Source organism: Tachyglossus aculeatus, unplaced genomic scaffold, assembly GCF_015852505.1.
Source record: "Tachyglossus aculeatus isolate mTacAcu1 unplaced genomic scaffold, mTacAcu1.pri scaffold_101_arrow_ctg1, whole genome shotgun sequence".
NCBI lineage: Eukaryota > Metazoa > Chordata > Mammalia > Monotremata > Tachyglossidae > Tachyglossus > Tachyglossus aculeatus.
Window position 1 is genome coordinate 1,565,376 of NW_024044842.1, and position 25,831 is coordinate 1,591,206.

At 45.2% G+C, this 25,831-nt stretch overlaps 1 protein-coding gene across 1 annotated transcript in view; it reads right to left on the minus strand.

Moving 5' to 3' along the window:
* Nucleotides 1–25,831, minus strand: part of LOC119922220 (restin homolog) — a 56,544-nt gene that overhangs the window by 22,698 nt on the left and 8,015 nt on the right. The window contains exons 18-91 of the mRNA XM_038742179.1: nt 25,533–25,553; nt 24,924–24,944; nt 24,623–24,643; nt 23,757–23,777; nt 22,967–22,987; nt 22,830–22,850; nt 20,669–20,689; nt 20,143–20,163; nt 19,547–19,567; nt 19,427–19,447; nt 19,305–19,325; nt 17,909–17,929; nt 17,552–17,572; nt 17,423–17,443; nt 17,299–17,319; nt 16,707–16,727; nt 16,569–16,589; nt 15,946–15,966; nt 15,691–15,711; nt 15,577–15,597; nt 15,446–15,466; nt 14,800–14,820; nt 14,448–14,468; nt 14,180–14,200; nt 14,066–14,086; nt 13,957–13,977; nt 13,518–13,538; nt 13,199–13,219; nt 12,727–12,747; nt 12,610–12,630; nt 12,471–12,491; nt 12,172–12,192; nt 11,932–11,952; nt 11,797–11,817; nt 11,665–11,685; nt 11,071–11,091; nt 10,831–10,851; nt 10,719–10,739; nt 10,586–10,606; nt 9,739–9,759; nt 9,538–9,558; nt 9,431–9,451; nt 9,295–9,315; nt 8,885–8,905; nt 8,546–8,566; nt 7,966–7,986; nt 7,835–7,855; nt 7,700–7,720; nt 7,398–7,418; nt 6,891–6,911; nt 6,757–6,777; nt 6,622–6,642; nt 5,892–5,912; nt 5,372–5,392; nt 5,261–5,281; nt 5,133–5,153; nt 4,604–4,624; nt 4,259–4,279; nt 3,892–3,912; nt 3,774–3,794; nt 3,664–3,684; nt 3,121–3,141; nt 2,798–2,818; nt 2,505–2,525; nt 2,377–2,397; nt 2,242–2,262; nt 1,932–1,952; nt 1,535–1,555; nt 942–962; nt 820–840; nt 703–723; nt 413–433; nt 303–323; nt 170–190 (exon numbers count right to left, since the gene is read on the minus strand). Of these exons, the coding sequence (XP_038598107.1) occupies nt 170–190; nt 303–323; nt 413–433; nt 703–723; nt 820–840; nt 942–962; nt 1,535–1,555; nt 1,932–1,952; nt 2,242–2,262; nt 2,377–2,397; nt 2,505–2,525; nt 2,798–2,818; nt 3,121–3,141; nt 3,664–3,684; nt 3,774–3,794; nt 3,892–3,912; nt 4,259–4,279; nt 4,604–4,624; nt 5,133–5,153; nt 5,261–5,281; nt 5,372–5,392; nt 5,892–5,912; nt 6,622–6,642; nt 6,757–6,777; nt 6,891–6,911; nt 7,398–7,418; nt 7,700–7,720; nt 7,835–7,855; nt 7,966–7,986; nt 8,546–8,566; nt 8,885–8,905; nt 9,295–9,315; nt 9,431–9,451; nt 9,538–9,558; nt 9,739–9,759; nt 10,586–10,606; nt 10,719–10,739; nt 10,831–10,851; nt 11,071–11,091; nt 11,665–11,685; nt 11,797–11,817; nt 11,932–11,952; nt 12,172–12,192; nt 12,471–12,491; nt 12,610–12,630; nt 12,727–12,747; nt 13,199–13,219; nt 13,518–13,538; nt 13,957–13,977; nt 14,066–14,086; nt 14,180–14,200; nt 14,448–14,468; nt 14,800–14,820; nt 15,446–15,466; nt 15,577–15,597; nt 15,691–15,711; nt 15,946–15,966; nt 16,569–16,589; nt 16,707–16,727; nt 17,299–17,319; nt 17,423–17,443; nt 17,552–17,572; nt 17,909–17,929; nt 19,305–19,325; nt 19,427–19,447; nt 19,547–19,567; nt 20,143–20,163; nt 20,669–20,689; nt 22,830–22,850; nt 22,967–22,987; nt 23,757–23,777; nt 24,623–24,643; nt 24,924–24,944; nt 25,533–25,553 (1,554 nt within the window). The remainder of the gene's footprint in view (nt 1–169; nt 191–302; nt 324–412; nt 434–702; nt 724–819; nt 841–941; nt 963–1,534; nt 1,556–1,931; nt 1,953–2,241; nt 2,263–2,376; nt 2,398–2,504; nt 2,526–2,797; nt 2,819–3,120; nt 3,142–3,663; nt 3,685–3,773; nt 3,795–3,891; nt 3,913–4,258; nt 4,280–4,603; nt 4,625–5,132; nt 5,154–5,260; nt 5,282–5,371; nt 5,393–5,891; nt 5,913–6,621; nt 6,643–6,756; nt 6,778–6,890; nt 6,912–7,397; nt 7,419–7,699; nt 7,721–7,834; nt 7,856–7,965; nt 7,987–8,545; nt 8,567–8,884; nt 8,906–9,294; nt 9,316–9,430; nt 9,452–9,537; nt 9,559–9,738; nt 9,760–10,585; nt 10,607–10,718; nt 10,740–10,830; nt 10,852–11,070; nt 11,092–11,664; nt 11,686–11,796; nt 11,818–11,931; nt 11,953–12,171; nt 12,193–12,470; nt 12,492–12,609; nt 12,631–12,726; nt 12,748–13,198; nt 13,220–13,517; nt 13,539–13,956; nt 13,978–14,065; nt 14,087–14,179; nt 14,201–14,447; nt 14,469–14,799; nt 14,821–15,445; nt 15,467–15,576; nt 15,598–15,690; nt 15,712–15,945; nt 15,967–16,568; nt 16,590–16,706; nt 16,728–17,298; nt 17,320–17,422; nt 17,444–17,551; nt 17,573–17,908; nt 17,930–19,304; nt 19,326–19,426; nt 19,448–19,546; nt 19,568–20,142; nt 20,164–20,668; nt 20,690–22,829; nt 22,851–22,966; nt 22,988–23,756; nt 23,778–24,622; nt 24,644–24,923; nt 24,945–25,532; nt 25,554–25,831) is intronic.

The following is a 25,831-nucleotide window of genomic DNA, read 5'->3' on the forward strand; positions in this document are numbered from 1 at the left end:
TGTATCAATTTTCCCGCTTCAGGGGCTCTTACTCCTGTTTAGTGAATATGAAATCTATCACTATTCTGTTCCTTTCTTCCCTGGGGAATCACCATGGAGGTGAGTTGAAGCCTCTCACCTCTATGCTATGGGCCTTGAAATCTCAGGTCAGGAGCCAGTAACAACTCACCTTTCCTCTCCTGGAGTTCCCCTGGAAGAAACCAAGATGGAGGGAAGTGAGTGTGAGTCTGAAGGGGAAGGAGACCAAATAGAGATGGAATTTAGAATCACCCTTGACCATAGGATCCCAAAAGAGAACTTACTTTGTTCGGCCTGGGCTTGACCTGAAACAGAAACATATATCAGCGGAGCATGCTTTGAAAAGGGACCAACCCCCAGGGGAGATTTTGGGATGACCCCACTAGCTACTCACTGTTCTCTGCCTGCAGTTTACCTGGAGGGGAAATTCAAAGATTGAATTGTAAGAGAAAAAGGCAGGAATCAACCCGAGTGAGCCTGACATCTGATATCTGCCTGAAATTGCCCCCATTTAGAGGAGTCGGTGCACCCGACCTCCATTTGGAAATACCTAGGAGAAGGCATAAGGGAAAAAGAATGTCCCTGGGAACTTTGGGGGGCGGGGGGGGAGGAGGAGAGGGAGGAGGAAGGGGAAGAGGAGGAAGGGGAGGGGGGGAGGAAGAGGAAGAGGAGGTGAGAACTTACTGAGCTCTTGCAGAATGTGAACTGAAAGATAGATAGGGATTCACAATGATGTTGGTCATCCTTCTCCCATGTAGAATTTAAATGGAAATTCAGGAAACCAAGTTAAGTGCAACTCACCTTTCCTCTCTTTAATTTCCTCTGAGGAAAAAACAAACAGGAGAGACAGTGGAAAATGTGTGTCAGTTGGAAGGGTCCAGTGATCCTTTAGAGCCCAGAATAACCCCGCAAAGATAACTTACTTTGCTCTGCTTGGGCTTTACCTGGAACAGAACAATTCAGATGTCAGTGAAGGTTGTCTGAGTTGGAACAGACTCCCAAGGAAATTGTGTTTTCACTTGGATTTTTGCACCCTTTATTCACGCCCTCCTCAGCCCCACAACACTTAGGTACGTATCTATAATTTATTTATACTAATGCCGGTCTCCCGCTTTGGACTGTAAACCTGTTGTGGTCAGGGAACATGTTTACCAATTCCGTTATGTTGTCTTCTCCCAAGCATTTAGTACAGTGCTCTGCACACAGTAAGTGCTCAATAAATACAATGAATTAATTGATTGGAAAGATGTGATCCACTAGTTTGTAAACTCCTCCACCAGACTGTAAGCTCCTCGAGGGCAGAGATTCTTTTTTTGTTCAGAGGCAGTGTGGCTCAGTGGAAAGAGCACGGGCTTTGGAGTCAGAGGTCAGGGGTTCAAATCCCAGATCTGGCCAATTGTCAGCTGTGTGACTTTGGGCAAGTCACTTCACTTTTCTGTGCCTCAGTTACCTCATCTGTAACACTATTGATTGACCCCAAAAAGACCCTAGATGGAGGACTGCAATTGATACTCACTGTTCATGACTTGCAGTTGGCCTGGGGGAAGAAGGTACAGGAAATGAAAAGGGGAATGAAGGGAAATAGCTCCAGCTTGCCAAGGAACTGACAGAGGCATTGTTTCCCAATGCCCAATCCCAATTGTTTTTAGACTGTGAGCCCACTGTTGGGTAGGGACTGTCCCTATATGTTGCCAACTTGTACTTCCCAAGCGCTTAGTACAGTGCTCTGCACCCAGTAAGTGCTCAATAAATACGATTGATTGATTGATTGATTGATTCCCAGCCTTCCCCGCTGTGACACCACCCAGTGGGCCCCAACCATCATTTGAATCAGCCATTACCAGGCCAGTGAGGAACGTCTTGTTTTTCACAGGAGGAATGCAGGGAGAACAAATGGAGAAACTAAAACTTACTGAGGTCTTGCTGCAGCCGCACTGCAGAGGGAAGAGAGAGAATGAGAATGAGAAGCCTTGTGATGGAAGCCAAAAGAGATGATATTCAGGTACAGGGTAATCTGAATCCCCTATTCTGGGGAACTGGGAGTCAGAGGGAGGAAGCATTTTCCATCCTACAGCCTTCTCATCCCAAACTTAGTGGTCTGCCTCCCTCTAGTCACTTTCATTCCAGAGAATCCACCTTGGACAGGGCTGTGAATGTAGGCTCTCCCCACACGGCACAGGCCATGAAACCTGAAACTAGGTGCCTGAAACTGAGGCAACTCACCTTTTCTCTCCTGGAATTCCTCTGAAATAATGGGAAAGAGATGGAGAAATGAGTGTCATTGTGAAGGGAATGGGGAACAAAGAAACTTGGACCCTAGAACCACCCCTGTCAGAGGACACTCTGACAAGAACTTACTTTGCTCCGCTTGGGCTTTACCTGAAATAGAAACATTCAGATATCAGTGAAGGGCCCTTTGAAAGGAAGAGATCCCCAAAGAAGACGTGATCCAGAACTGACCTTAGGGAGCGCCAACTGATACTTACCATTCTCTGCTTGTAGTTTACCTGGAGGGAAAGCAGAAAAAGAAAGGAAAAAGGGAAATGGGAGGAAATCAGCTTCAGATATCCAGAAAGGATGAATTTTCCAAGACAGGGCTACAGATAGTCATGAAGAGATTGCCAAGCAGTGTCTTGGAGAAACTGCAGTGGACTGGGAACTTTAAAGTCTCCCAAAATTGAGAGGCAGTAGAACTTCCTCTCTCTCTTCATTAATCTCATTCAAACCCCTCTAACCTGTAAGTGCAGATTTGATCTCTGTGAGGACAGAGTAAACTCACTGTGATCAGCCTGGAGGTTCTCTGAAAAGGAAACACAGAGAAGGGAACGAAAGTGAGTCTGAATCCTGAAGTGCTACGGACAACCCAACGTGTTCAGGGGAAGAGTGGCTAAGGTCATAAAGCAAAGCACTATGGGGAGGCTGTCACTAATTTGTTAGTCAATGGACTAGGAGGACAGTAGGTCCTGACTCTCATCAAGGGAACTGAACGCAGGGTTTTGCTCCAAACACAATTCAATCCTTCTGTTTGGGGACCCTATCCCAAGACGGAGGGAAAGGGATTGTTTCTTAGTGGAGAGGAAGAACAAGGAAATTGAAACTTACTGAGCTCTTGCAGGATTCGAACTATGCAAAAAAGAGACAGAGAGAAACATGTTTAAGTTGGTTCAAGGTGTAGAAATGTGGAAGTGTGCTTGGCACAAAGTGTTTACAAATTCCATAATGCTTCTCATGGGAGCCCTATTCCATCATTTTGCAGCAATCACTTAGGATGTCTGTTATGGCAATCACAGACCAGACAGAATCAGAAGTCCCAGCTTCCTGCACATGGCTTAATCTTCAGGGATCTTTGGGTCAGCGGAAAAGAACCTTGAACTTGGAATCCAAAAGATTCAGTGAATCAATCTATCTAGGCAGGGGTCAGAAGACCTGCACAGGGACACAGAAACCTGAATCAGGGTGCTGGAGGGGAGGGGTAAAGGATAAATTTTCCTCCCAATTGAGGGGGAAACATATCATCGCTGATTATTGCATTCTCTCCACTAAGATCTCCCCAGGGGAATTCAGGTCTGGCATATTCAGGCTTGCTGATTCTCCACTCCACCTACAGGCCCTGCATCATGGAACCCTGAAGCAGATGCAACTCACCTTTCTTCTCCTGGAATTCCTCTGGAAGAAATAGAGAGAGACAGAAATGAGAAAATGGGAACTAAATAAAGATGGAACCCTGGCTTTGGGACTCCCCAAGGAGAACTTACTTTGCTCTGCTTTGGCTTGACCTGAAAGAGAAGTAGTTGTCATCAGTGAAAAGCACTCCCCCAAGGGAGAGACCCCCCACAAAGAAAAGATATTAGAAAGACCCCAATTGTTACTCACTGTTCTCTGCCTGCAGCTTAGCTTGAGAGAAAAAAAATAAAAGGAAAATTAAAAAGCTAAAAGGCAAGACTCAGGCTAGATTGCTAGCTACCCAATGTGGGGACCCAGAGATCTTCCACTAAAGGTCCAGATACAGGGAGCTCAAATAGTGTCTATGGACAAGAATCCTTGAGACCTTTTGAGTATTTCTTCCAATATCAATCTACCATATTTATTGAGTGTTTACTGTGTGCAGAGCACCGTGCTGCTTGGGAGAGTACACTATAACATAACAGATTTGGTAGACACGTTCCTTGCCAGTATCCCCAATGAAGTTGGGCTTGTTCAACCCTCATGTTTGACATCCAGGAAGGCAGAAAGAACTCACTGTTATCAGTCTGGAGGCTCTCTGAAAAGGAAATCCAAAGACGGGAAAAAACGGTTAGAATAAAATTCCCATGTGTCTGATACTGCTAAGTGGCATGATGAGATGGGGTGGGAGGAAACCAGGAAAACCTCTGAGAAATCTTCTTGTCTGGAGAACTGGCCAGAAGGAAGATTCTATCCCTGGATAAGGATGCCAATCACAGACTCTGACCCATAGGTTCCCCATCTCTGATTGATCCAAAACACCTCAACCACAATTTGGAAATTCCCATCGTGAGGGTAGGGGTGATAGGGGGTTTCTATAGGGTGAGGAAAAGGGAGGGTGAGGAGGGAAATCAGAACTTACTAAGATTCTGCAAGATTAGAACTGCAAGAAAAGGAGAGATAGAAATCTGGTTATGTTGGCCAAGGCTGGAGAGGAGCAGGGGGTGAGACTTTCATAAATTGGGGAGTTGAGTGGATAAATAAATTAATTCTCCTGAACCTGGGGTTCTTAATACCCTAGTAACTCTGAACCCTATCTCCACCTTCTCAGTTTTCAGCCCCACACTAGTGGTCTTGAAACATAGAGAAGCAGCGTGGCTCAGTGGAAAGAACACAGGCTTGGGAGCCAGAGGTTATGGGTTCATATCCTGGCTCTGCCATTTTTCAGCTGTGTGACTTTGGGCAAGTCACCTAACTTCTCTGTGCCTCAGTTACCTCATCTGTAAAATGGGGATGAAGACTGTGAGCCCCCCCATGGGATAACCTGATAACCTTGTAACCTCCCCAGTGTAAGCACTGTTCTAAGGAACAGTGCTTTGCACATAGTAAGTGCTTAATAAATGCCATCATTATTATTATACAGCTTGCTTCAAGCAACAGGTGCAACTCACCTTTCTTCTCCTGCAATTCCTCTGGAAGGAACAGAAACAGGAAATTGTCAGTTTGGAGAGAATGGGGACCAAACAGAAATGGAGCCCAGAACCACCCCTATCCATGTGATCTCCCAAGGAGAACTTACTTTGCTCGGTCTGGGCTTGGCCTGAAACAGAATCAGTCAGACAATGAAGCACACTCTGAAAAATGAAAGATCCCTAGGGGAGTTTTTGGGTGACCCCCTCTAAATACTCACTGTTCTCTGCTTGCAGTTTACCTGGAGGAGGTGAGCAAAGAGTAAGTAAAAATGGAAAAGAACAGGAATCCTAACCTAATATATAATAATAATGATAATAATTATGGTACTTGTTAAGCACTTACTATATGCCAAACACTGTTTTAAGCACTAGAGTAGATACAAGTTAATCAGGTTGGACAGTCCCTGTCCCACACGGGGCACACAGTTTTAATCCTCGTTGTACAGATGAGGTAAATGAGGCGCAGAGAAGTAAAGTGACTTGCCCAAGGTCATACAGCAGACATGTGGCAGAGCCAGGACTAGAAACTATGTCCTTCTGACGTCCAGGCCTGTGCCGTGCCCACTATGCCACTCTCCTTCTCAACATCTGAAGCAATGTTTGCACAACTACTGCCCCCATTCTGAAATGCCCATTCATCCTCATCTGAAAACCTCTAATTGCAAGCATAGGGGTGGAGGAAGGTCCCTAGGGTATGGCATTGCGGGAGGATAGGTATAGGAGGAAATAGGTACTCACTGAGATCTTGCAGGATGCGAACTGCAAAAGGGAGAGAGAGAAATAGGTTAACACAATGAAGTTAGCCAAAGTTGGAATAGTTCGAGGTCGTAACCAGCACTCCATCTGTCAGTCATATTATTTGAGTGCTTACTGTGTGCAGAGTCCTCAACTAAGCACTTGGGAGAGAACAATATAACAGAGTTGGTAGACATGTTCCCTGCCCACAACCAGCTTAGAGTCTAGAAGGGGAGACAGGCATTAATATAAATCAATTATGGATATAATTTAAAGGACTATAATTCCTTTCCTGGGCATTCTGCCCTCTGAGATGATCTCAAATCCTTGTTCATTGGTGTGACAGAGAGCCCAGATAATTGAATTTGGAGGGACCAGGCCCCTCAGGTGACAGAGGCACTTGGGAGGGGAGGAAAGTCTGAATGATCAGGGATTGTGGGGTTCTGGTTCAACCCCAGAGGATCCTCTGTGGTCAGGAGAGTGAGGACCAGAGTGGGGCAATCACATGTAGAATTGGTCGGGCCAAGCAGTCCTACTGATAGGACAAGTTTATCAAAATCAGGGAACCGGAGGCGGAGGGAAGGAGTATATTATGGAGCAGTCTATTCCACCCCCGACACCTTTGAGTCAGATCCACCCAAGGCAAACTTTGCTGAGAAGTTCAGTGTAGCCACCACCTCCCACACTATATTTTCAAATATGAACTCAGGTGTCCGAGTCAGGAGTAACTCACCTCTCCTCGCCTGGATTTCCTCTGGGAAAATAGAGAGATGGAGGGAGATGAGTGTCAGTCTAAAGAGGGTGGATACCTCAAAGTGATGGAGCCCAGAATGCCCCCTTGTCAGGGGGATGCCCAAGGACAACTTACTTTGCTCTGCCTGGGCTTGACCTAAAACAGAACAAGTCCAGAGATGAGTGAAGGACCGGGTGATCATGGAGGGACTTTGAGGAAAGGCAAGACCCAGAAAAGACCCAGCTGGGGAGACCCCAGTTGGTACTCACTGTTCACTTCTTGAAGTTGACCTGAGGGAAGAAGATATAGGGATTGGAAAGTGGTAGGAAACAGCCCCTGACTGCCAGGCAACTGACACAGGATTTGCCTCTTAGCTTCCCCAACTCTGTCATAGCCTTGGGTGTTGATTACTTTTGGAAACTTCCATTTTAAAAAATATGGTATTTGTTAAGCGCTTACTATGTGCCAAGCGTTGGGCTGGATACAAGGTAATCAGGTTGGACCCAGTCCATGTCTCACACGGAGCTCACAGTCTTAATCCCCATTTTACAGATAAGGTAACTGGAGCACAGAGAAGGTAAGTGCCTAAGGTCACACAGAAGACAAGTGGCGGAACTGGGATTAGAATCCAGGTTCTTCTGATTCCCAAACACGTGCTCTATCCACTAAGCCATGCTGCTTCTCATTGAACCCATTTCCCGTTGTAAGACACATGGGGAATGTGGGTGTTGCCATGGGGAGACTGTAGGGAGGATGAGGGGAGAACTGGAACTTACTGAAGTCTCGCTGAATTCGAACTACAAAAGGAAGAGAAATAAAATGAGAGGCCAGGTAAAGGGAGCCACAGAAAAAGAAGTGTGGGGACAAAGCAGTCTGTATCGGGGAGTTGGGAGGGGAAAAGGATGAATTATTTAGCTCTTGTGCCGTTCATTCCCATCCCACCCTCTGTGGGTTTTCTCTCTCCAGTCTCCAAGAGATTCCACCTTGGAGAAAGTCACGTCTGCAGGTTCTCCCCAAACCCCACATCCCAAAGGCCATAAAACCTGTAGCTGGGGAGGTCGAAGCTGAAGCAAATCACCTTTCGTCTCCTGAAATTCCTCTGGAAAAATGGGATAGAGAGAGGGAAATGAGCATCAATCTGAAGGGAATTGGGATCCAACAGAAATACAGCCCAGAACCAACCCTCTCAGCAGGCCCCCCAGTGTAAACTCACTCCGGTCTGCTTCGGCCTTATCTGAAACAAAAAAAGCATACATCAGTGAAGTGCTCCATGAACAGAAGAGATCCCCAGAAAAGGTATGGCCCCAAAAATGTCCTGGCTTGGTATCCCCACTTGCTACTCACCATTCTCTGCTTGCAGTTTACCTGAGGAAAAGACAGGAAAAGAGAATGAAAAAGGAAATCCACACCAGATCTCTGGAGAGCCAACCCAGGATGGAGATTTCTAGACCTAAGTTATCTTAGCTACCACCGGGAATACAGTGGTTGCCATAATAATAATTTCGATATTTTGTTAAGTGCTTACTATGTGTCAGGCACTGTACTGAACGCTGGGGTGGATACAAGCAAAGGGGGTTGGACACAGTCCCTGTTCCTTGTAGGCTCACAGTCTCAATCCTCTTTTTAAGGATGAGGTAATTGAGGCATAGAGAAATGAAGTGACTTGCCCACAGTCACACAGCAGACAAGTGGCGGAGTCAGGATTAGAACCCATGACCTTCTGACTCCTATCCACTATGCCATGCTGCTTCTCTAATGCCATGCCACCAATTATTTTTTTGGAGAAATTGAGAAGGAATGGGCACAGGAAAGTCTCAACTGAGTGAAAGGCAGTAGATCATCCTCATTTACTTCATCATCCTTATTCGATTCCCTCTTCCCCGTATTTGTTAGTCTGACCGCAGTGAGGACGGAGGGAACTCACTTCGATCATCCTGGAGGTTCTCTGAAAATGAAACACGAAGAAGAATTAAATAAGATCAGTCTGGAATCTGTTTCAGTGGGGTCAATTTGTTTGGAGGAGACATGGCTGAGGTTTCTCACTGACTCAATCAATGAGAAGTTGTCTGTTTAGTCAGGACTGGCCAGAAAGCCAGACGATTCTCTCCCCATTCAGCGATGCTGATCAGAAACTTTGACCCCAGGCTTTCCACACTCTGATTAATCCAACCCCTGTTGGAAAGTCCACTAAGTGACTATAAGGACGACAGGGATTTCTATGGGAAAACCGTGAAGGACTGAGAAGTGGGAAACTAGAACTTACTGAGCTGTTGCAGGATTAGAACTGCAAGAGAAAGAGAGAGAATTTTGATTATGTTGGTCAAGGAGAAAGAGGAGCTGAGGGTGAGGCTTTTGTGGATTGGAGAGTTGAGTGGAGAAATGGATCAATTCTTCTGCTCTGAGGGTTCTTAATAACTCCCTGACTCTGGTCCCTCTCCCAATCAATCATTCAATCAATGGTATTTATTAAGAGCTTACTGTGCGCAGAGCACTGTACTAAGTGCTTGGGCGAGTACAATATAACAGAATTGGTAGACACTTTCCCTGCCCACAAAAAACCCTCAGAGCTACCCTGGAAATCCAGCCGAGCTAAGACTAGTCCTCCCAACTCTTAACCCCACACCACCAACCCTGAAACTTGGAACTCGGTAGACCGAAACGGGTGCAACTCACTTTTCTCTTCCTGGAATGCCTCTGGAAGGAACAAAGACACAGAAAAATGAGTTTCAGTGTGAAGGGAATGGGGATTGAATGCAGATGGAGTCCCCAAACCTCCCCCATCCATAGGATCTCCAAAAAGAGAACTTACTTTTCTCAGCCTGGGCTTGGGCTGGAACAAAAACAGTCAGAAATCAATTAAACAACTGTGAAGAGGGGAAGCCACCCCCTCGAGAGGGGTCCCTATTAGGTACTCACTGATCTCAGCCTGCAGTTTACCTGGAGGGGAGAAGCCAAAAGTGAATTAGAGCAGAAAAGAGTAATTTTTTCCCCCGCTCAGAGGCCTCAGTTCATCCCAACTCATATTTGGAAACCTCTAGGACAAGGTGATTGGATGGAGGGGGTGGTCCTCCAGGGACAGCATTGAGAGGGGAGGAGGAGGAGGAAGCTGAAACTTACTCAGATCTTGCAGGATGTGAACTGCCAAAGAAAGAGAGAAAGAGAAAAACACAATGACATTGGCCAGAAGAGAAAAATGGCAGGGGGGTTGCCATCTTGGCAATCTTGACCTCCCAGGTTAACTCTAGACTGTAAACTCATTGGGCAGGGAATGTGTCTACCAACTCTGTTATGTTGCTATGTTGTACTCTCCTAAGAGCTTAGTGCCGTGTTCTGTATATGGTAAGCACTCAATAAATATGGTTGATTAATTGATTGACCCAAATGTTGTTGGTGTTTGAGGGGCACAGTGGTCTAAATAATGGAAAGAATAGGGACCCACTGCCCAGCTTGGGAAAAGGGCTTTAGGGCAGAAGGAAGAGGGCCCGGAGGATGGGAAGGTTCTGGCTCAACCCTAGAGTGTCTTGATTGGTCAGTGGAATCAGGACCTGGAATGGAAGTCAAGCTGGTACAGTGGTCAATGACTTTTTGGGCAAACAATTCTATTAGTAAGATAAGTGGTCTGAATTGGAGCCAGGGGGAAGGGAGGAAGTTCATATGTTCCTGCCCTTGAAGCTATTTGCTCCCCAACCCAACAAACATCAAACACCCACCATTTGGATCCACCGAGGTTAATCTGGACCTGAGAAGCCATCTGTGAAATGGGAGTTCGATACCTATCCTTCCTTCTATTTAGACTGTGTGTCCAACCTGATTATCTTTTATCGCTCCCAGTGCTTAGTACAGTGCTTGACACATAATAACTGCTAACAAAGAGCATGTTATTATTGTTATATGTTATTTCCCATGATTGCCTACACTACATTTTCAAATAGGAGCTCAGAAGACTGACGCAGGTGCAACTCACATTTCCTGTCCTGGATTTCCTCTGGAATGAACAGAAACAGAAGGAAATGAATGTCAGACTGGAGGGAATAGAGATTGACTAGAGACGGACCCAGAACAACTGCTGGCCATGGGAACCTTCTACAAGAACTTACTTTGCTCTGCCTGGGCTTTACCTGAAAGAGAAAGGGTCAGACATCAATTAAGTGCCCTCTGAAAGTGGAGAGACCCCTGGGAGAGATTCCAAGTAACCTCCAAAATACTCACTGTTCTCCCCCTGCAGTATACCTGGTGGGGAAACACAAAGAAAAAATTAAAGGGGAAAAGGGCACGAATCAGTCCCAACCTGGCAGACATTTAACACAGGGTTTGCCCCAAAGATCCTTCTACTCCAAATATACTCAAGTCAATCTGACTCTTGTATGGAATACACTAGGAGAGGATGTAAAAGTGAAGGAAGGTCTCTAGGGGTGACAATGGGAAGAGGAATAGGGCATTGGAACTTACTGAGATCTTTCAGAATGAGAACTGTAAAAGACAGAGAGAGAGAGATTCACCAAAAAAGAAGAGAGGTAGGGGTGTAGCCATCATAACAATCCTGCCATCTCAACGTGAACCAAATATTGAACCTGTCTGGGGGTCTTGGGGGCAAGAGTAGGGACCTGCAAAAATCAGGATCCGAGAAAGTGAGTCTCTGGTTCAACTCCAAGGACCTAGAGTAGCCAGTGGAGTGAGGCCCCAGAGAGGCCTCAGCAGGTACATTAGCCAAAGATTACCTAGCTCAAACAGCCATAGAGAAAGGACGTCTGAATTAGGGAGTTGCGGTTTAGTGGGAGAGAAGCTACATTGTCTTGTCTATGGAATTCTCTGTCCCTCTCCCAACTCTGTTATCCCAAACATTTTTCAGTCAGAGAAGTCCAAATCAGCCAACCCACCTCCTGCCTCCCACAACGGCATACATTAGATAAGCCCAACTTTTATTTCCCAAGTGCTTAGTACAGTGCTCTGCACACAGTAAGCGCTCAATAAATACGACTGAATGAACAAATTGAATTAGATGTGAAACTTGAAGATGAGGAGGCTGAGGCAGGGGAAACTCACCTTTTCTCTCCTGTATTTCCTCTGAAATAATAAGACAGAGGGAAATGTGTGTCAGTCTGAAGCAGATGGGGACCTCAAAGATATAAAGTCCAGAACCACCCCAAGTCATTGAAAATACCAAAGAGAACTTACTTTGCTCTGCCTGGGCTTGATCTGGAACAGATCAAGTCAGATATCAGTGAAGGGCAGTCTGAATGGGGTCCAAAACCCCAAGGACAGATATGACCCAGAAAAGACCCTACTGGGCCAAACCTAATTGGTACTCACTGTTCCCAGCCTGCAGTTTACCTGGGGAAGAAGATTCAGGAAGTAAAAAGGGTGTATAGAAAGAAACAGCCCCAGCCTTCCAGTCACCCAACACAAGATTTCTCTCCCAGCTCTCCCAGCTCTGGTATAATCCAATGGGCCTTGACCACCAATTTGGAACTCCCATTCTCAGGGAAATGGGGAACGGGTAAATTTTTGTAAGGGCCCGGTAGAGAGGAGAAGGAGGGAATGGTAACTTACTGAGGTCTTCCTGCATGCGCGCTGGAATGGGAACAGAGAGAGTGATGGTGAGAATCTGAGAAGAGTGAATCAAAGCATCAGAGGTTCAGGGACACGGATGTCTAGATTGGGGAGTTGGAGTGATGGAGGAGGAATTCTCCTACTACTGGGCTTCTCAGCCTATCCCTGACTCTAATGGCCTTTCCTTCCAGTAATATTCACCCCAGGGAATCCACCTCAGAGAGGATTATGTCTGCAGGCTCTCTCAGTGCAACAAAGGCCAAGAAATTTGAAATTGGGGTGAAGGTGAAGAAACTCACCTTTCTTTTCTTGGAATTCCTCTGAAACAATGGAAGAGAGAAAAAGAGAGTGATGAGTATCAGTTTGGAGGAAATAGGGACCGAATAGAGATGGAACCCAGAACCACCCCTATCAGCAGACCCTCCGGTGAGAACTTACTTTGCTCTGCCTGTGCTTTATCTGAAATAAAAGAGTCAGACATCAGTGAATTGCTCTCTGAAAGGAAGAGATCTCTAGGAAAGATGTGACACTGAACTGACCCCAATTGGTACTCACCATTCTCTGCCTGAAGTTTACCTGAAGAGAGAAAAAAGAGAATGTCAAGAGAAATGGGTAGAAATCAACCCTTGAATCCTAGGGAGCCAATCCAATCAATCAACCAATGGTACTTATCGAGTGCTTACTTTGCAAATCACTGTACTAAGCGCTTGGGAGAGTACAGTATATGGAGTTGTTAGACATGATTCCTGCCTTCAGTTTAATTGGGGAGGACAGACATTAAAACGCATTACAGATAAGGCAACCCAGGAAGGAGATTTCTAGACATGAGATATCTTGGCTATTGATAGCCATGCAGAGGTTGCCAAGAAGTGCCAATGGCAAACAGGATTCCAGGAGAAATTGAGGAGGGCTGAAAGCAGGGAAACCAAGAGGCAGTGGAGGCTCTCCTCTTCCTAATCATTCTCACTGAATCCTTCTCTTTGCCATAAGTGAAAGTTTTGCCCCTGGGCAGACCGAGGGAACTCACTGTGATCTGCCTGGAGAATCTCTGGAAAGAAAATACAGAACAAGAACGTAAGGTCAGTTTGGAATTCCAGTCTGATCAAAATCAGCCCTATCTTTATAGAGAAAGTGGCTGAGGGCAGAAAGCAGGACATTATAGGCGGATCAACTGGGCAGGGATAAATCACACCAGGAGACAGATGGTTCTGACCCACAAGGTTGTTCCCAAAGATAATTCATTGCTCCAAGAATACAGTTTGGAAACTCTATCCACAGGTGCAAGGGAAGTGGATGGGTCTTATGGGGAGAATTTGGAGAGGGAGAAGAGAAAAACTGGAACTTACCGAGCTCTTTTAGGATTCGATCTGTGAAAAAGAGACATAACAAAACTCGTTTATGTTGATTCAAACTCTAGAGATGTGGGGAGGGAGGCTATTGTGGGAACCCTGCCCTATTGTTTACGATGCTTGGTGGGGCATCCAATAGGGAGAGATAATCAGAAGTCTCCTCTCCCTGGGTGTGGTCCCTAGAGAGACCCTACTCTTGGAATCCAGCAGATACAGTGGTCCAATTGATTGTGACAGAGCCTAGAAGACTTGGATGGGGACACAAAGGTCTGAATTGGGGATTTGATGGGGAGGAAGAAAAGATTAAATTTTCCTATCCCTAATGGGGTACACCCCACCCCCACCCCAATTTGTATCAACCTGGTAGAATTTTTTGACTCTCCAACAGTCTACTCGCCAAATGGGATCAGGGGAGGTCAAGACAGGTGGAACTTACTTTTCTTGTCCTGGAATTCCTCTAGAAAAATACAGGGAATTAATGAGCATCAGTATGCAGAGTTGGAGCCCAGAACCACCTGTCCATGGGAACCCCAAGAAGAACTTACTTTGCTCTGCCTGGGCTTGGGCTGAAACACGAAAGAAGTCAGATATCAGTGAAGCACACACCAAAGCATCCACCCACCAAAGAGAGATTTCAGGGAGGCCCAATTGATACTCACTGTTCTCTGCCTGCAGTTTAGCTTGAGGGAAAAAAATAAAAATAGAATTAAAAAGCCAGAGGGCAGGTGTCAGCCTAACCTGCCTGATACCAAACACAGGCTCAGACATCTTCCACCAATGGCACAGATTAAAGAGAGCCAACATTGATGGACAGAACTCCAGAGACCTTTTGGGCACTTCCTACAAAGCTCCCAGAAAAGATAGTCATGATCAACCCCCATGACGTGACTTGATGACTTGATGCTTGGGAAGGCAGAGGGAACTCACTGTGATCAGCCTGGAGGGTCTCTGAAAAGCAAATATAAAGAAAGAAACCCCAAGGTTAGTCTGGAATTCCTGTCTGACTCGATGATGCCAAGTTGCTTGGCAGACAAGAGCTGGGGTCTGGAGGGAATGGGAATTGGTCAGGAAGTGGGGGCTATTTCCTGAACCTATGAAAATTTGTGTGATTGGAGGAACTGGTCAGAGAAAATTTTGTCCACTGTCAGAGGGTTTGACCATGAGCTATTCAACCTCAACACCTCAACTCCCATTTGAAAACTCTCCTCAGGGAATGGAAGGGTCATGGAGGAGTCCTATGGGGATACTGTGAGGGAAGGTTATGGGGAACAGAACTTACTGAGATGTTGCAGGATTAGAACTGCAAGAGAAAGAGAGAAAAATGTGTTTATTGGCCAATGCTGAAGAGGAGTTGGGGGTGAGGCTTTAGTAAACTGGGGAGTTGAGTGAAGAAATCATCCTGCACCTGGTCGTCTTTACAGGCCCAAGACCCTGGGACCTATCCCAATCCATTTGACTTTCAACTCCACACCACTGACTCTGAAACCTGGAGCTTGGGAGCCTGAATGATAATAACAATAATAATTGTGTTATTTGTTAAGCGCTTACTATGTGCCAAACACTGTACTAAGCGCTGGGGTGGATACAAGCAAATCGGGTTGTACATAGTCCCTGTCCCAAAGGGGCTCACAGTCTCAATCCCCATGTTACAGATGAGGTAACTGAGGCATGGAGAAGTGAAAATACTTGCCCAAGGTCACACAGCAGACAAGTGGCAGACAAGTTTCTAGACTGTGAGCCTGTTGTTGAGTAAGGACCGTCTCTATATGTTGCCAACTTGTACTTCCCAAACGCTTAGTACAGTGCTCTGCACACAGTGAGTGCTCAATAAATACGACTGAATGAAAGTGGCAGAGCTGGGATTAGAATCCTTGAATTTCTGACTCTCAGGCTCGTGCTCTATCCACTATGAAATTGTGACTCACCTTTCTTCTCCTGGAATTCCTCTGGAAGAAACAGAAACAGGGAAATGAGTGTCATTGTGGAGGGAACAGGGACCGAACAGAGATGAAGCGCCAAACCACCCCTAGCCACGGAATCCCCAAGGGGAACTTACTTTGCTCAGCCTGGGCCTGGCCTGAAATAAAAGCAGTCAGATGTCAATGAAGTGTCTTCTGACAAATGGGAGACCCCGGGGAGAGATGGCGGGGTGACCCCACTAGGTACTCACTGTTTTCTGCCTGCAATTTACCTGGAGGAAGAAGATTCAGGAAATTAAAAGTGACGATGGTGGAAAGCAGCTCCAGTCGAGGTGCAGCCAATCCGGATTTTCTACCTAAATTTCCCACATCATATCATAACCCAATGAATGATGACTCTAGTTTGAAATTTCCATGGTCAGGCAAATGGGGAATGTGTAGGTTCTGTAGGGAACCTGTAGCGTGGGGAGACTGTATAGAATATGAGGTAGGAAATTGGAACTTACTGATGTCTTGCTGCATGCGAACTGTAAATGAGAAAGAGGGAGAGAGACAGAGAGACAGAGAGAGAGAGAGAGAGATCTGATGAAGGGAGCCAATGAGGAATCAGTGCAGGGATGGAGAGTTCTGGACAGGGGAATTGGTGGCCAGGGAGGGAAGGAGGATAAATTATCCCACCCTTAGGGCTGTCCATTCCACTCCAGCTCTCAGTGTGACTCAGTAGAAAGAGCGTGGCCTTTGGAGTCAGAGGTCATGGGTTCAAATGCCAGCTCTGCCAATTGTCAGTGGGCAAGTCACTTAACTTCTCTGTGCCTCAGTTACCTCATCTGTAAAATGGGGATTAAGACTGTGAGCCACTTCTCTGTGCCTCAGTTACCTCATCTGTAAAATGGGGATTAAGACTGTGAGCCCCCCTTGGGACAACCTGATCACCTTGTAACCTCCCCAGCGCTTAGGACAGTGCTTTGCACATAGTAAGTGCTTAATAAATGCCATTATTCTTCTTACTATTTTTTCAGCCAAATTCTCCTCAGGGAATCCACATCAATTGAGGATGATATCTGCAGGCAGGCTCTGGCCACATCCCACAGGCCATTAAAACAGAAATGGTCAGACTAAAGCAACTCACCTTTCCTCTCCTGGAATTCCTCTGGAACAATGAGAGAGAGAGAGAATGAAATGAGCATCAGTCGCGGGGGGAATGGAGACCAGATGGAAAGGGAGCCCAGAAACCCCCCTCTAAGTGGTCCCTTCAACAAGAACTTACTTTGCTCCGCCTTCGCTTTACCTGAAACAGAAGTGTCAGACATCAGTGAAGCACATTGTGAAAAGGGGGAGACCCCAGAAGAGCTGTAGAGGTGAGCCCCCCACCTACGTACTCACTGTTCTCTGCCTGCAGTTTACTCAGAGGGAAAAATAATCGGTGAATTATAAAGGAAAGGTGTAGGAATCACCCCAGCCTGCCTGTCACATTTTGCCTCAAATAATCCTGCTCCGTGGTGGGACTCACTGAACCTTGACCTACATTTAGAATACCCTAACAGAGGGAATAAGGTGAAGGAAGCAGCTTGGCTCAGTGGAACGAGCACAGGCTTTGGAGTCAGAGGTCATGGGTTCACATCCCAACTCTGCCAATTGTCAGCTGTGTGACTTTGGGCAAGTCACTTCGCTTCTCTGGGCCTCAGTTACCTCATCTGTAAAACGGGGATGAAGACTGTGGGACAACCTGATCACCTCGTAACCTTCCCAGTGCTTAGAGCAGTGTTTTGCACATAGTAAGCGCTTAATAAATGCCATTATTATTATTAAGGAAGTTTCACAGGAGAAATTGGAAGCAGAAGAAGGAAACGGGAACTTACTGAGATCCTGCAGGATATAAACTGTAAAAGGGAGAAAGAGGAGGAATCACAATGAATTCAGTCAAAATGGGAGAGAAGGAGGACTGTTTTGGGAGCTCTGGATCTCCAAACAGGGCTAACTCACCTGTGCGCTCCTGAATTTCCTCTGGAAAAAAACAGAGATAGAGGGAAATGAGTCACTCTGGAGAGAATGAGGACTAAAATGGAGCTGGAGTTCAGATACATCACTCTCCATGAAAACCTTAGAACTTACTTTGTTCGGCCTGGGCTTGACCTGGAATAGAACAAGTCAGACATCAGAGAAGGGCAATCTAATAATGAAGAGAACCCAAGGGGACATGACACAGGAAAGGCCTTACTGGGGAGACCCTAATTGGTACTCACTGTTCACAACCTGAAGCTGACCTCGGGGAGGAAGATCCAGGAAATGAATAGGGAAAAAACTGTGACCAATAATTGACACAATCTTTGTATCCCAGCTTCCCTGGCTTGGGCATAACCCAGTGGGCCTGAGACCCCATTTGGAAACTCCTATTCACCTGGGAGTGGGTAATGGGTAAGTTACTATGGGCTCACTGAAAGGGGGACAAGGAAGGAAAATGGAACTCACTGAGGTCTCGCTGCATTCGCACTGCAAAGGAAAGAGAGAAAGAAATAGATTGAAGTGGGGAGTGGTACAGGTGTATGGCCCTTATGGGATCCCTGCCCTGTTTGCTTGACCCAAGCATTTCAGCAATCAATCAATCAATCAATGGCATTTTTTGAGTGCTTACCATGTGCAGAGGGCAGGGAATGTAGGGAGGATACAACATTCATTCATTTATTCATTCATTCATTCAATCACATTTATTGAGCAATTACTGTGTGCAAATAGTGTACAAAGCACTTGGGCAACAGACACATTCCCTGCCTACAATGAGTTCACAGTCTAAAGAATGACTCTGGTGGGTCCTGTGCAACAGAAGCAGCGTGGCTTAATGGAAAGAGCACGGCTTTGGGAGTCAGAGGTCATGGGTTCTAATCCCAGCTCTGCCACTTGTCTGCTTTGTGACCTTGGGCAAGTCATTTAACTTCTCTGTGCCTCAGTTACCTCATCTGTAAAATGGGGATTAAGACTGTGAGCCCCACGTGGGATAACCAGATTACTTGTATCTACCCCAGCTGTGCTTGGCACATAGTAAGTGCTTAACAAATATCATTATTATTTTTACTATCATCCCTCTCAGCTGGACTTTTCTCCTAGATGCATTCCCTTGGAACAGAGGGCTTGGGTCTGTCTGATGAGAGTTTGGGGGCTGTCATGCTGAGAGTTACAGCCCCAAGGATCCTGGAAAGAATTCTCAAAGAGCATGAACAGGCTTAACTTCACCCAAGACAGAGAAGTCAGGTGAGTTTGCATACGCTGGAAGCAGATGTGGAATCTCTTTGGGGGTGGTGGGGTGGGGAGCTGTGTAAAAAAGTTCCAGGACAAGGAACAGAGAAGAGAGTGTTCATAAAATATTCTCTGAAGGGGTGGAAGAAGACTGGAGGAAAAGTAGGCTGCCTTGATGGGAGGCACTGGAGTTGTGTTTTGAAAAGCTGATGAATGATCAATCAGTGGTATTAATAATAATAATAATAATAATAATAATAATGGCATTTGTTAAGAACTTACTGTGTGCAAAGCACTGTTCTAAGCTCTGGGGAGGATACAAGGTGATCAGGTTGTCCTACGTGGGGCTCACAGTCTTAATCCCCATTTCACAGATGAGGTAATGAGGCACAGAGAAGTTAAGTGACTTGCCCAAGGTCACACAGCTGACAATTGGCAGAGCCGGGATTTGAACCCATGACCTCTGACTCCCAAGCCCGTGCTCTTTCCACTGAAGTTCTTACTGTGTGCAGAACTCTTTACTAAATGTGTGGGAGAGTACAATACAACAGAGTCGATAGAAACATTAAACCCACCCGCCTCCTCCACTGCTTCCTCTTTCAGAGGATGGGAGGCCGAGACAGTTGCAACTCACCTTTCCTCTCCTGTAATTCCTCTGGAAAAAAACAGAAATGGAGAAATGAGTGTTAGTCTGAAGAGAATGAGGACCTTTTAGAAATGGCCCATAGTCCATACCACTTCAGCAGGGGAACTTACTTTGCTCTTCTGGTGCTTGATCTGCAACACAAAAATCCAGATGTTAAGTGTATTCAACCCAGGAAGAAAACCCAGAGGCCTAGAAACGACCCTCCCAGGGAAACCCCAACTGGGACTCACTGTTCGCTTTCTGCAGTTTACCTGGAGGAAAATAGAAAAGGAAAATTCTTAGGAAAATGAGGAAGAATCAATTCCAGTCCCTAAGACAAGTGACATAGAGACAGAATGTAGCTACTGGTGGCTAGACAGAGGATGCTAAGTGGGAAACAGAAGTCCTGGAGAAATTGAGGAGGGCTGAGAATAGACAAATCTTCTTAGAGCGTGAGGCAGTGGGACCTCCTCTCTTACCCTGATCCCTCCACAAGGGGAAAGGCCAGGTTCCAAACTAAATATCTCAGTCAGACCTTTCACTGGGTCAAGTCTGTTACCAGTTGCTCTGGAGATGGCCTTGGGCCTCTGAAGACTTACAATTCCTTCCTCTCCAAGAGACTCAGAGCTTAGTGGAAGGATTTCAGACAAGAAAAGAGAACTTTGAGCAGGAGAAAAAGAAGGCAATTACCACATTGACCAAATTGCAAATATGGTGCCTTTGGGAAGTCCTGTGCTGGGGTTGAACCCCAATAACCTGAGTGCATTGCTGGAAGTTTGCTTGCTTGACATAGACCCCGTGTCCCCTAGTATGTGATTTGGTCTCTGTGAGGGCAGAAGGAACTCACTGTAATCTGCTTGGAGGATCTCTGAAAATGAAACACAGAAAAAGAAATCAAGGTCAACTTGGAATTCTGATGTGTCATGGACCAGCCCAGGGGCTGAGAGCAGGGAGATCTATTCTATTTATTTTATTTTGTTAGTATGTTTGGTTTTGTTCTCTGTCTCCCCCTTTTAGACTGTGAGCCCACTGCTGGGTAGGGACTGTCTCTATATGTTGCCAACTTGTACTTCCCAAGCGCTTAGTACAGTGCTCTGCACACAGTAAGCGCTCAACAAATACGATTGATGATGATGATGATGATGAGACAGGGCTCCTCACTGAATTGACCAGAGATTGGGCCCAATAAGAGAGCAGAATAACCATGATGAATGAGGGCCAGGGCAGAACGAGAGTCCAGGGAGATGAGCAATTCTTTTTCTGGTCAGAGGCCCCAGTAATGATTTGCCTGTTAATTTCCCCAATTCAATGAGCAAGTTTAAAGGGGAGGCTGTAGGGAGGCCGTAGGGAGGGAGAAAAGGGAACGAACTTACTGAGCTCTTGCAGGATTCGGACTGTGAAAAACAAATAAACATGTTTAAGTTAGCCATAACTGAAAGGTGTGAATGTAGAATAAGAGAAGCAGTATGGCCTAGTGGTAAGAGCACAGGCCTGAGAATCAGAGGACGTGGGTTCTAATCCCAGCTCTGACACTTGTCTGCTGTGTGGACTTGGGAAAATCTTTCACTCTCTGAGTTTCAGGTCCCTCATCTGTAAAATGGGGATTAAGACAATGAGCCCCATGTGGGACAATCTGATTATTTTGTATCTACAAGTGCTTAGAACAGTGCTTGGCACTTAGTAAGAATTTAACAAATCCCATTATTATTACTGTTATTATTATTATAAGTAGAAGAAGCAGTGATGATTTTTGCTGATCACTCACTGGTCATAATGCACTTTACAAAGTACTTGAGAAGTACAAAAAAGTGCAAGACACGTTCTCTACCCATAATATAATAATAATAATGACATTTATTAAGCACTTACTGTGTGCAAAGCACTGTTCTAAGTGCTGGGGAGGTTACAAGTTGATCAGGTTGTCCCACAGGGAGCTCACAGCCTTTGTTATAACACTGGGGCAGATACGAGTTAATCAGGTTAGACCCAATCCCTGTCTCACATAAATCTTAATCCCCATTTTACAGATGTGGTGACTGAGACCCGGAGAAGTGACTTGCCTAAAGCCATCCAGCTGACATGCGGAGGAGCCGGGATTAGAACCCAGGTCCTCCCGACTCCCAGCAGCCCGTCTGAAGAACTGGATGGGGATTGAGCCTCAGTCCAGTCCAGTTCCTTAAGAAACTGATACTCTAATGGTAGTAGTAATAAATAAATAATACTTGTTGTATTTTTTAGCACTGTGGAATAGATACAAAGTAATCTGGTTAGACACAGTCCCTGTGCTACATGGAGCTCACAGCCCAAGGAGGAGGGAAAACATGTATTTAACTCCCATTTCAACAGATGAGGACTCATCCAAGGTCACACAACAGGCTAGTGGTGGAATTGGGACTAGGACCCACATTCCCTCATTCCTGGGCCCATGCTCTTTCCACTATGCTATGCTGCTTCTTATAATAATAACGATGGTATTTGTTAAGCTCTTACTATGTGCTAAGCATTGGGGTAGATACACGGTAATCAGGTTTTTGCACATGGGGCTTACAGTCTTAATCCCCATTTTACAGATGAGGTCACTGAGGCACAGAGAAGTGAAGTGACTTGCCCAAAGTCACACAGCTGATAAGTGGAGGAGCCGGGAGTAGAAACCACGACCTTTGACTCCCAAGCCCATGCTCTTTCCACTAAGCCACTCTCCTTTTCTAAGCCATGCCGCTTCTGTGGTAGTAATACTAGTAGTAGTATTTACTGGGCATTCACTGGGTGATTACACTATACAAAACATTTAGGAAAACTCAACAATAGCCATAACAGTATTTATTGAGCACCCACTGGGTAAAATACTGAACAAAGCACTTGGGTGTGTTCATCATAATCAGAGTAGTAAGGGACTATTTGATAAATGAATAGGAAACCAGAGGATGAGAGAAAATGCAGGGTATTTTGGCTGCATTCAATCCCAAGGGACTTAAATGGTCAGTGGAAGCAGGGCTCAGGGTGGGAGTATAGCAGGTTCAGTAAATAAAAGTGATTTTGCTTTTCCTAAAAGTCCTTGATGGAGGACCCAAAGGTCTGAATTGAGGACCTGGAGAAATGGAAAGGAAGAATGAAATATCTCACACCTGTTTATCATTTCTCCCCAACCATGTGAGGCCTTAGATTTTGAGCCACTAAGTTCTAAACTCCTGAAGGCGCTGTTGTTGAACAGGTATGGGAGATTTCATTCTACTGCAATCAATAGCATTTATTGAGAACCCTCCATGTGCTAGTGTGTTCTGAGGGGTTTCTGTAAATACCATTGATTGGTTCATTGATTGAGCCAGCCAGGGCACTTTAAGTCCAGACCTGCCCACTTCTCACACCCTTCCCAAAAGGACCAGGATGCTGAGCAACAGTCCTTGTGTTCCAGGTTGGCTAGATAAGGGGCTCAGAAAGAAGACTAAGGAGCTTAGGTTCATTCTTGGCTGAGAAAAGATTCCAAATAGCAATTGTAACCACCCCCTACCAGTGAGTTCTCCAAAAAGAACTTACCTTGCTCTGTCTGGGCTTGAACTGAAACAGAAAAAGTCAGATATTAGTGAAACGATCTCTGAAAAGGAAGAGAGCCCAAGGAGACATGTGGCCTCCAAAAGAAAAATCCTGTAGGCAGAACCCCAACGTATACATACTGTTTTCTGCCTGCACTTTTCCTGAGGGGAGAAACAAAAAGAAGAACTTAATCCAGCTCGATGTCTTGGTTGACTTTCAGTGAATGCCACTAACCTCCATTAGAATGGAAAAGGTAAAAAATTCCTTTCAACACACCAATAGAGTTATTTTTAGATTGTGAGGCTCCCAAGGGACATGGACCATGTCTAACTCTTAACTATATATTTTTCCCAGAGTTTAGTACAGTGTTCTGCACAAAATGTTTAATAAATACTACTATTACTAGACCCAAGACTGAGAGATTCATTGTCCGTAGCTCCAGTAAATGGATCATCATGCAGTACCCATGGTGAAAAGGAATCATTAAGAAAATGGAGTGGTTTGGGAAAGGAAAATCTTCTCAGAGAGAATCAAGGGAGACTCCTCTCTTTTCCAAATTCCTCCATAGGGAGCTATGTCAATAACAAGGTATAATGAATAATAATAAATAATGATGGCATTTATTAAGCACTCACTATGTGCAAAGCACTGTTCTAAGCATTGGGGAGGTTACAAGGTGATCAGGTTGTCCCACAGGGGGCTCACAGTCTTAATCCCCATTTTACAGATAAGGTAACTGAGGCACAAAGAAGTTAAGTGACTTGACCAAAGTCACACAGCTGACAATTGGTGGAGCTGGGATTTGAACCCATGGACTCTGACTCCAAAGCCCGGGCTCGTTCCACTGAGCCACGCTGCTTCATGGATGACTAATAACTATCTTTTTCTTCCTATGTAGGGGTTTGATCTCTGTGAAGATTGACAACTCACCATATTCTGCCTTCAGCTTCTCTGTAAATGAAATACAAAAAAAGTGAATAAGCATTAATCTTGATATCAGTCTTGCATTTGGTATGAACTGTGTGCTGTTTGGTGTGTCTTGTTTTTGGTTTTTTTATGGTACTTATTAGGGACTTTTTATGTTTCAGTTACTTTTCTAAATGCTGCGGTAGACACAAGGTAATCATGTTGGACACAGTCCATGTCCCACATGGGACTCACAGTCTTAATCCCCGCTTTACAGATGAGGTAACTGAGGCACAGAGAGGTTAAGTGGCTTGCCCAAAGTCACACAGCAGACAAGTGGCAGAGCCAGGACTGGTGTGAAATGGTGCTGTGGTGGGGGTGGGAGAATGGGTTTTGGTGAGCAGTGGGCTAGAAATTCCTCATCAAGCAGTGTTGCCTAATGGATAGAGTTTGAGCCTGGGACTCAGAAGGACCTGGGTTCTAATCCCAGATTTGACACTTGTCTGCTTATTGACCTTGGGTAAGTCACTTAACTTCTCTGAGCCTTAGTTACCGCATCTGTAAAGTGGCGATTAAGACCGTGAGCCCCAAGTGGGAAGAGACTGTGTCCAACCTGATTACCTTGTATCTACCCCAACATTTAGAACAGTGCCTAGCACGTAGTAAGCACTTAACAAACACCATAAAAAGATGATCTACCCCAGCACTTTAATAAAGTGCTTAGCACATATTAAGTGCTCAACAAATACTATTATTACTGTTATTATTATAATAATTATTATTAGATGTTACTGAACCACACTGTGTGATACTTAATGGAGCGATAGCTTCTTATATGACAAATACACAAATATGGAGGTTGGACCGTTCAGAGAGAAGAGAGAACTCACTGTGTTCAGCATGGAGCTTCTCTGCAAAAGAAGAAAACAAATATAAATATTAGTCTCAAATCCAGAGTGGAATTATTGATACAGCAATAAGATGGTCACGTGTGGGATCTTTATGGGAAGCCAGTATGGAAGCCCTGCATCAATTGGCAGAATTTGGACAAGTTATGAGACACCCAGACCTCTTTGTAACTTCACTGGAACAATTTTGCATGACCACTAGATAGAGGAAGAACACAGATTTCTATGATTTGCCCCTAATTTTTCCTATTTCACATTTTGACCCCTAGGAAGAAGAACTCACCATAATCTTCCTGTAGGTGATCTGAAAATAAAAAGAATGAATGGGATTGTTGAATTCAGAAAGACAATGTTCTGTGCTAAACAGGATGGTGTGGGATTTGGGGACATCAGTTAGGGACTCCTGGTCAATTTGGACAATGTCATGCTGTCTATGAGATACCAGATCATATTATGTCTTATTCTTGTTTATTTTCAAATTGAGCGAGGACTTCTCATACAAGGATTTGCCATATTTAAGGTCAGTCAGAGGTACCAATTTTTCATTTCGCACTCATGAGTGAAAGAAGGAAGGGCTTTCAGGGGGGTAAAATGAGGATTAGGAGGTGACAAACTTCGAAGAGGTATCAGTTTAGAGTCACCATTTGGGGTCTTTTTTGCCCTCATTGGAAACTCCTATTTGCCAGAGTCTTGGGATGAACAAATACAGGAGGAGTCCAGCTCAGAAAACTGTGGAAGTCCCCACTTTCTTCCCCCTTGGAGTGAGAACTTTTGACCTCAGCCCAAACTGAACCCATCTGCATGCTATTTGAATGGAGCAAAGGATGCTTATAATGGTATCTGTCAGATTTGATCACCCTACATCCACATAAACCTGCACACACACACTCACTTTGATCAGTCTGGAGTTTTGCTGAAAATTAAATGGAAAGAAGTTAACGAACATCAGTGTCCAATTCAGATGTGCCTTGTCCTTTGGCCAGAGGAATGGTGAAATGTCTCTCCCTTTATAGTGTGAGATCCTTGTGGGTGGGGACTGTATCAGGTCTATATTTTGTGCAGAGCACTGCAACCAGTAGGTGCTCAATAAACAGTATTGGGAGGCCGGAAGAGAGGGACATCTGATCCACAAGATATGAGTCAGCCTGAATCATATGCCAGATTTTTCTGATCAAGGTTGTCATTTTATGG